This window comes from Trachymyrmex cornetzi, unplaced genomic scaffold (assembly GCF_001594075.2).
Source record: "Trachymyrmex cornetzi isolate Tcor2-1 unplaced genomic scaffold, Tcor1.1 scaffold225, whole genome shotgun sequence".
Classification (NCBI taxonomy): domain Eukaryota; kingdom Metazoa; phylum Arthropoda; class Insecta; order Hymenoptera; family Formicidae; genus Trachymyrmex; species Trachymyrmex cornetzi.
This window is the reverse complement of record NW_017296901.1, coordinates 1,597,602-1,607,331: the sequence shown is the minus strand read 5'-3', so window position 1 is coordinate 1,607,331 and position 9,730 is coordinate 1,597,602. Positions and strand designations below refer to the sequence as shown.

Genomic DNA, 9,730 nt, shown 5'->3' with positions numbered 1-9,730 from the left:
TTTTTTTAGCTATGAAACGTGATTCCTTCTTTGAAAATCTTGTTCTTTTGAAAAATTTTTTGCGTTATGTTCCATTGTAAAACTCTTTTATAAAAATTCATATTATATTTATAAAAAAGTTCATAAATAAAAACTATATTAATTATAATATAAATAAAGATTATAATAAATAGTAAAAGTATTAAAAATAAAAAATAAATATAAATATATTATAAGAAAAATATTCAAAAATAAATATAAGAATGTAAATGTTACAAAAACTCTATTATACTTTTAAATATTATTTTAAAGACCGCGATGTAAACACACAACAATTAAGAAATAAACTAAGCAATCAAACTGAATCTTAATGCTGAAAACAATTTCGTGTGAATTTATATATCACGATTCCATTGCTGTGAATGCGTCGAAATTATTTTCAATCTTGAAACACCATCAAAACTAGAATAGTGATTGACACAAATAAAATTGACAAGCAATTTAATAATACTGATGCTCACTAGGCATCTCTATAATAATCTTTAAGCATCTTAAAATTTGTAAATAATTGTAATACAAAAAATATTACCTCGGCCGCGGATCGAGTCCAGATGTCACATATTCCATGCAAACGTCCTAGCCATTAGACACCACCGAGGCCTTAGTAATATTCTTTACAATACAGTAGAGTCTTTCTAAATTTGACTTCTGTAATCTTTACATTCCTCACACGTACTTTTACAAACACTAATGTCATGTCCCTTCCATGTCATGGTAGACTGGACATGTGTTGCGCTCGCATCTGGACCTAATTGTACTAGGTTCTTACAGTAGGTTTGTTCGCATTGCATGCTCTATCATACTCCTACTTCCTCCAACTGTAGATCCTACTCACTCAAACGCGCTCGTTAAAGTAAGTAGGAGCTATGGTAGGAACATGTTGAAGCATGTTGGAGTATGTGACGCGAACAAACCTAAGGTGCGTTCCGTAACGCGCATGATGCATCCATTGTCCTTGTTTAACATTTGGTGAGCAACAAGGATAAACGACGCATTATGCGCATCATGCGAGAAACGGAACGCACTCCTAGTGTATGCGATGTAATTCCATAGGCAGGTTATGTATAACTATTTGTGTAATGTATTCTTTTGTGATACGTAAGAGGTCTGGTTTCTCTCTGTGGCTGAACTAGTGTACACTTTTGGAACTTGAAGTGAAATGGGTATATGTTTGATATTTGTTCAAAGTGAGAAAAAGAGTGCTAGTGCAGTCTAGTGCAGGAACAGAAAACAGGACAATATAGGCTATGTTCCAAATTCACTGCCAGCACTGAGAATGCTACAGTGTACGTTACGTGCACTATAGATTTCCAGTACTGGCAGTCAATTTTGGAACACAGCCAATATATGATACATATGACTCGTTTTGCTAAGGTTATGCACTTTGACAGGTTAGCAACTGCGTTCGCGCAAATACGCGATGATATTGGTAGACTCGTGCTGTAGAGAGGGTACTCTATAATTTTGACATATATTTATATATTCCACTCTTATCGCCCCACAGGCCAAATTTAGAGACACTCTACTGTAATTGAAATGTGTATACAGAAAACATATTTTAAAGCTGCGTGTAAAAATATTTTTGTTTTGGAAAACCATTAAAAAGATGACTTTCCTATTTTAAATGAGTATCTAAAAACCATTTTATATTTTGTATTTTCAAATGGAAAGATTACAATTATTTTGTATCTTCTATTTCAAATAAATTTAAACAACCATTTTGCCCTTCCCCTCCCCCATCTTTGTCCACTTACAATTAATTTAAAATAATATATATGTAATAATAAAAAAATAGTACCTGATGAATACCAAGTTTAATACAATTTAATGTGTTTGTTGGATTCTCATATATCTCATCTTTAAAATTTGGCCACTCCTTCATAAATTTAGCATCATTGTACAATTCACATATATCGACATCAAAAGACATTCCTGCTTCAAAATTTACCATTGTGCATAACGAAGATAATTCTTTGTGCCTTTCTATAAAGCCTTTCATAGCTTTAGTTTGCTTTACAATAATACAGTCGGGTTTATATTCTGTACAAAAATAATTTATTAATACATACAATACATATATTAGAGCCCAGACACAATGAAAAGCATAGGCAATAGGAGCAGGAAATAATATACAGGCAATAGATTTCAATCTATCAGAATTCATCAATGCATAGCAATTTTTGCAATCTATTGCCTGTGTTATTTCTAATGCTTTTTATCTAAGCCCTTAAGGGGATGCTGGAGGGACCCAATTATCGACATTGCAGTTTGATCAAAATCTCCGAATTGACTAAATGGAATAAAAAATCTTTTTACAGGTTAAAGTAAACGCAAAATCCTGATGTGGTGCAGTGGATGTTATACTAAAATCGAAAAAAAAAAAATTTTTTTTTAATTTTTTTTTTATTTTAGTATGAAATCCACTGCACCACGCGTCAGGATTTTGCGTTTACTTTAATCCTGTACAAGGATTTTTTATTCCATTTAGTCAATTTGAAGGTTTTGATTACCCCGGATCTACAATAGGTGTTTTAAGCCTTAAGCCATAAGAAATTGACCAATTACAGTCGAATCCGAGAAGAATAAGCGACCGTGATTCGTCCATTTTTTATGGCTTAAGGCTTAAAACCCTATTGTAGATCCGGACTTAAACTGCAATGTCGATAATTGGGTCCCTCCAGCATCCCCTTAAGCATGCGATGTGTGCAAAAATACACACGCACGCACGCACGCGATATTTACCTTTATCAGAAAAAAACAATCTCCATCCATAATATGGAATATTTGCATTGCTGCCAATGTCTAAATTATCTGAATTATAAATTGTTTCACTTTGATCTAAAATAAAAATAAATAATTTATCCATTTTAAAGAAACATAAAATATTATACACTTTTTATTTTTCACAAAACAATAACAGGCTCCAAGGAATACATCAAATAATGTAAAATAAAGCCAAATGTGAGCCACCACAAGATCTTCGTGTATTTTAAAATAAATATATTGAACGCTGCATTCCAAAATTAACTGCCAGTATTGAAAAACTATAGTGCATGTAAAGCGTAAACTACAGATTTTCAGTACTAGCAGTAAATTTTAGAACACAGTCTCAGTTGTTTGTTTCATTACAAGGATAAATAGTCGTGTCCTCAGCGACCTAGTTAGACTACGTAAGATTTTATATAAATTAAAAATTTGGATTAATTTTCGTGTTTTACATCCTTTTGACGCTAATTTTAATAAGCAAATAAAGATTTAATTTTTAAAAAAATTTTTCAGTGTTTCATTTTTTTCCTGATAATATTGGTATAATTAAACATTTATGGAAAGATATAGATGTAGTCCAATTTAATCGATACAGTCAATTTTCTCCAAAATTATTAATAACACAAAAAATATTTTAGATAAAAGTGGAACGGTTTCAAAGGGATATTTTGATCATATTATTTTTCTTGTAAGTGGAGGTGACAAAAAGATATGAAAATCACGATCACTTTTTAAATGGAATTATAATTATGATTTTTTACATAGTATGATTCTTCTAATTTTTCTACATATAAAGATATTAAGGTAGAGATATAAAAAAAACCAATAGTTTACGAAACATTTTATACTTCATTATGACATATGTTCATATAAAATGTTAAATATCATCGTAAACTATTAATTTTTTTATTACCATACTTATATGAACAAACTAATGAGATGAGTCAATTGATGTAAAGAAAACATAGCTGCTTAAAAAAATATGTAGACACAATGGATACTTTTTTAAATGAGCAGCTGTGTGTTTTCTTTATATCAATCGATTCATGCCGTTATTCTGTTCATAAAAATATTTAAGTACAATAATAAAACAATTGTACGAGATATTTAACATTTTATGTCAAAATATGCTAGAATAAAGTATAAAACGTTTCTTAAGTTATTGGTTCTTTCATATTTCTATCTTAATACTTTAATATGCAAAATAATTAGAGGAAATGTATAAAGGAATGTAAAGCCACTGAGAGCCGACACAGTTGTACATGTGTAGTAAAAAATAATGTATATGTCAATCACCAATTACAAACGTTTCAACCATAGGATTAGGTCATCTTCAGTGTAACAATTATTCATCAGAATCAAAATTGATGCGTTATAACACAATATGGCAAATGCTGTCAATGAATCATCGCTAGGCTGTTGTCCAAAATTAAGAACTTCATTATCATCTGTTGTACTTAGCTGGATACCCAAACAAGAATTCAGCCATTTAAATTGTACTTAGCATAACGATGATCCGTTACAACGTGATGTAATTATAATTATGTCTTGAGAGCGTGTGAGAAACACAGCATTTACCTATTGTTTTACAACGCATCAATTTTAATTTCGATGAATAATTGTCACACTGAAGATGACCTAATTTTATGATTGAAACGTTTGTAATTGGTGATTGACATATACATTATTTTTGACTACACACGTACAACTGTGTCGGCTCTCAATGGCTTTACATTCCTTTATAGATTTAATCTTTGGAGCCTTTTTTAATTTTAATTTTAATTGTAATTAGAGGAATCATACTATATATGTAAAAAAAATCATATAATTCCATTTTAAAAAGTAGAAGTGACCTTCATATCTTTTTGACGCCTCCACCTAGAAGAAAAACAACATGATCAAAATGCATTCCTCTCAAAACCGTTCCACTTTCATCTAAAACATTTTTTTCATATCATTAATAATTTCAGAGAAAATTGACTGCATTTATTAAAATTGACTATATTGATTAAAAACCCTATATATCAGACGTACTGTATGTCAGACATAATTCACGAAATACTTAAGATTAAAGAAGAAATTTCTTCAGAAAGAGATGTTCATTTTGTCATTGGTCAAATGATAGAAAAACTAAATATACTGTGCCTTATATATGGCAAATCAGTATCAAGAAACATCATACACATTATTCTAATGCTGATTCTACAATGAGTCGGAAGTCTTATAGGCCTTTTCTACAATAAGCCGCAAGTCAGAAGTTCTAAGCGATCTTAAGTCATAATCGGTGAAGTTGGCCAATGACCAACTTGAACGACTTGGTTAAGACTGGTTAAGATTTCTGATGTTCTGACTTGCGGCTTATTGATCAACTTCACCGAAAAGACTCAGGACTACCGATTACCGAGTCATTGTAAAATCAGGATAAAGTATTATTAGGTTAGGAAATCTACCACATCGATGGCATAGAGGGTTACACAAATTGTGTTTTATAAACACAAATTATCTGTTTTAAAAACTCAAATTCTCTGTGCATTAAAAACAAATTCTCTACTGTGTGAAAACAAAAATTATAAAGAAAATGTGTTCCTAAAGTAGAAAATTGATATTTTTAAAGCAAAGAATTCGTGTTTATAAAACGAAGAATTTATGTAACCTTCTATGCCATCGATATGACAGATTTCCTAATCTAACAATAATTAACTTAAACGATTAAAAAAAAAACTTTAACGATTAATATCTCGCTTCGAGGAACTGAACACAACATTTTAATGTCAGATTCTTTCGTTTTATGCAAAAACATGTCGAATGAGCATAATTTTATTAAAATAAAAAATGAGGAGCGTCTTCTGGATAATTGTGAATAAAAAATAAGAAATTAATGTAGAAAATTCCAATACTTACTTAGTTCAGTAGATTTTTCGATAGTTCGCTTTTTTATCCGTCTCTTTTTTAAAAAATTTAATTTGTCACCCATAATAATCTATAATACGTACATATATGTAGTAATTATTCAGGATACCCTTCTCATGCTTAAACATACATAAATGGAAGGGAAATAGATAATAGAGCGCAGTGCTTGATGCAAAAATCTGTGCGAGAGAGAATGAGAGAGAAAGTAAGTAGTAACGGATAAATGGTCGCGTTTGCTGGATTCACACTGCATCCGATGTGCGTCGTACGACGCTCTGCAACCAATCAGAAAACAGGATTCCGATGGATTTTGCTTCGTATCATCGGAATCCTGTTTTCTGATTGGTTGCAGAGAGTCGTACGATGCACAGCGGATGCAGTGTGAATCCAACATTAAGCTGAACATTCGATTCTTGAAGGTGAAAAAGAATCGATTCTCGAGGCATCGAATCGGAATCTGACATCACGAATCTATACTTATTATGTTACACATCTATGGTCGTAGCGAATGTTCCGCCATCGTCGTCACTCGCAGTCACTAGTAATATACCAGTGTACTATACGCCATTTTTCCTTTGTCGTTCGCTTACGCTTGTTTGGTCACTCAGTCACTGATCGTCGCAACTGTCAACGGAGATTCCACGTAATCTCACGCATCTTACTACAAGGACCGAGGACGTGACGTTCGAGAGGGAAGAATGAGTTACGGTAGGCCACCGCCCCGCATCGACGGGATGGTTTCCCTGAAAGTCGACAATCTCACGTATAGGACGACGCCGGAAGATCTGAGGCGCGTGTTCGAGCGATGCGGCGAGGTTGGCGACATTTATATTCCCCGGGATCGCTTCACGCGCGAAAGCCGCGGCTTTGCTTTTGTCAGGTGAGCCCCGTTATCCCGTTTCAATAATTGCATCTCGTAATTGTGCACACCCGCCATATGGGCGGTTACATTCGATTAACCGCTCTCTCCTGAGCAATGGTGTGCCTTGGATGCATCGACGCCAACGGTGATGGTGACGTCACGATGCGAGCGCATTAGTTCCGCAAGTCGGTGTTTCCGATTGGAACGCTATACTCCTATATACTAAGATGACCAACCATCTCGAATTAGAAGTCTCAAATTTTGGATCTGTTTTCCGTGGCTTAACTAGTGTACACATTTTGGAATTTAAAGTGAGATAGGTATACGTTTTATATTTGGCGAAAGCAGGAAAGAGAATTCTAGTACCAAATATCTATCGTGGAACATGTCGGAATTTTGATCGGAATCATTCTGTGAAATCTTTCCTCGAAAACAATAGAAATCTAGAGAATAATTGAATAATTCCGATCGGAATCCATTCCGACTTATTCCATGATAAGGAACAAGTTTGTTAAACGACAAGAATAGCATGACACCCGGGAAGCACTCAGGTAGGAATCCAAACTTGTCTATAGATGTCCAGTCTAGTGCCGGAATAAACAACAGATTTTTAAACTTTTTGTCCTACTTTACAATATATTCCAAATTTTGTCCCATATTAAGGACATTATTATGAATTACTCCTCTTTCAAGGAAATAACGAGTTTAAAACAAAAATGAATAAAAATAAGTGTGAAATAATTTTTCAACTAACGTGATGTTTTTATTTAAAAACCCAAATATTATTTATAAAATATATTCAGTAGGAAAGTGTGATGTTAAAAAATAATGTAATCTTGTAACTTGTAATTTTTTGTGATGTTATACATTAAGTGTTTAACTTAATTAAGATCTGAAAAAACCAGAAAAATCGGGAAAAATCGGGAAAAATCATGAAAATTTAAATTGGTCGTGGGAAATCTGGAAAAATTAGGGAACAATATAAGAGTCTAGAATTTTGAACTTTGCTCAATTCCCTAAAAATACTTTTATTCTAAACAATATTGTTACAATTTTTTGAAAAAAAATATATCTAACATTTATAATCAAATACTGATTTTCTTATAGCGAATTCGATTGGACGCACTCAGTGCGCACTGGTGCACATTCAAGACGTTGTACACAAAATAACATAAAGATATGTTTATACATAAACATAGAAATCGATTAAATCCTGAAATACTCAATACGTTTATTGTACTATTAGGTAAAATATGTGTTTTTTATATTTCTAAATATTTGCATTTCACTTTTTTACACAAATTAAGTCAGTGTACAATGGCTTTAATGTACATCAGTGCGCACTAGTGCTTTCAATCGAATTCGCCATTACTCAGTATTGCAAACTATGTACTAGACCATGCATCAGTCATTATGTTGAAAGAAATGTAATTATTACTTTTTTAAATGTAGAAATTAGACATTTCTCACAATGTCAAGTTTATTTTTTGTTTTAATTTTTGAATTGTTTAATACGAAACTTAATTTATTTTAATTAGACTTCGTTATAATTAAGATACATATTTTATTAAATATATTTTTTACTTCAAACTGTAAAATTAAAATTAAGATTAAAACAATTTTAATAACATAAATAAAATTTATATTTTATTCAGTATTTTTATTCAATCATTTTTTTCCGTTACAATTGCATTCTTTCTTTTCTCCAATACTCATTTATTTTGTGTTAGACTGAATTTACATTCAAGATTTCATTATAGCTTCTGAATGTAAAATTAAAATTATAAATGTGTATGTTCTTTTTAATAATATAGGATAGTTTTCTTCTTACAATCTCTCTGCTCGTAAATATTAAAATTTATATATTTGATATTGATCGTTGAAAATTTTTTGATAATTGTTTACAATAGGAGATTCCCTCCTAATGACATACAGGGTGATTCTTTTAACCTTGAAACTTTCAAATATCTCGAAAAATAAGCACACTAAGAAAAAATGTTAAGAATCAATATTTCATCATTCCGAGGGTGACATACACTGACGTTAAAATCAGCCCCACCACCCCGCTCCCTGGGCGGTGGGGGGGGGGGGCAGTTTGAAATCTTAAATGGGAACCCCTATTTTTTATTGCACATTCGGAATCTTTGGCTAAAAGCACATACGATTTGTCTGAAACATTTTTCTCGATTCATGATAGATGGCGCTGTAATCGACGAAATTCAATTTCTTCGATTTCTCTTACTGAGAACCCATGCTTACGATTCTGCAATACATTAACAATAAAAATACCACATTTTCATTGTTAATACTCGAAATTAGTCTTAAAACTTCTCATTATTTTTAATTACTTATTAATTACTTCTCAAGAAACTACTTTTAGCGTAACCCAGGAACAACGACGTGGACGTAGCAGTTTTCTGTTCGCTTTTTTAAATTTTTTAAATTAGGCTGATTTATTGCAGATAAATATTTATCTTACCTTTTGAAATTGAAAAAAAAATAAATACAAACCTCCTTTCGGGTTATTCGCTGTAGAATTCATTCCTCGTGGCACGCACAGCGGCAATCGATTTTCTAAGCAGGGAGAATATAGTGCGGATCTGAACATCTCTAGGCTGGAGCAAGTGGAATGGAGTCATGAAACCTGTTCTTTTTGGCTGAACTGGTGCAAAAGTTAGCCAAAAAGAACAGACCTATGGAGTCTCACTTTCGCCTTATATGGAAAGCTATTACGCAAGGTGTGGGACAGTCAGATTTCTACATATGTGTGTAATATACAAGATGGTTCAAAATAACCAAAATTTTGTCCTTAAAGGAGGTTGTAAGGGCATAATACACATATACTACTATTTACGCTTTAAACAAACTACATGCATGTGAAAGTTGTGTTAATAACATTCTGCTTTTATTGAGCAACACATTTTTATAGATTATTTATTTTATTTGTTATTAATTTTATTGTTATAAACAAAAATTATTAAAATAATAAGAAAAATCTAAATATTTTTTTTATATATAAATATATTAAGTACTAAACATGACTTATGCAAAGTTTCATTGAGATTCACCATTAGTTTATAACAAATAAGAAATTTTATTTATTTACTGAACAATTAATGTCTGCATCTCAAGGTAACTTTACAAAAATATTGT

General features: G+C 31.8%; 2 protein-coding genes across 2 annotated transcripts in view; one reads left to right on the top strand and one right to left on the bottom strand.

The window, feature by feature from the left end:
* LOC108760502 (DNA helicase MCM8) overlaps window positions 1-2,905 on the bottom strand; it is a 15,735-nt gene extending 12,830 nt beyond the window's left edge. Inside the window, exons 1-2 of the mRNA XM_018506499.1 lie at window positions 2,782-2,905; window positions 1,838-2,079 (exon numbers count right to left, since the gene is read on the bottom strand). Of these exons, the coding sequence (XP_018362001.1) occupies window positions 1,838-2,079; window positions 2,782-2,905 (366 nt within the window). The remainder of the gene's footprint in view (window positions 1-1,837; window positions 2,080-2,781) is intronic.
* A 3,311-nt stretch (window positions 2,906-6,216) lies between these two features.
* The window catches only part of SC35 (SR family splicing factor SC35), a 5,543-nt gene continuing 2,029 nt past the window's right edge, over window positions 6,217-9,730 (top strand). The window contains exon 1 of the mRNA XM_018506503.1: window positions 6,217-6,595. Coding sequence (XP_018362005.1) covers window positions 6,414-6,595 — 182 coding nt within the window. The 5' untranslated portion in view covers window positions 6,217-6,413. The remainder of the gene's footprint in view (window positions 6,596-9,730) is intronic.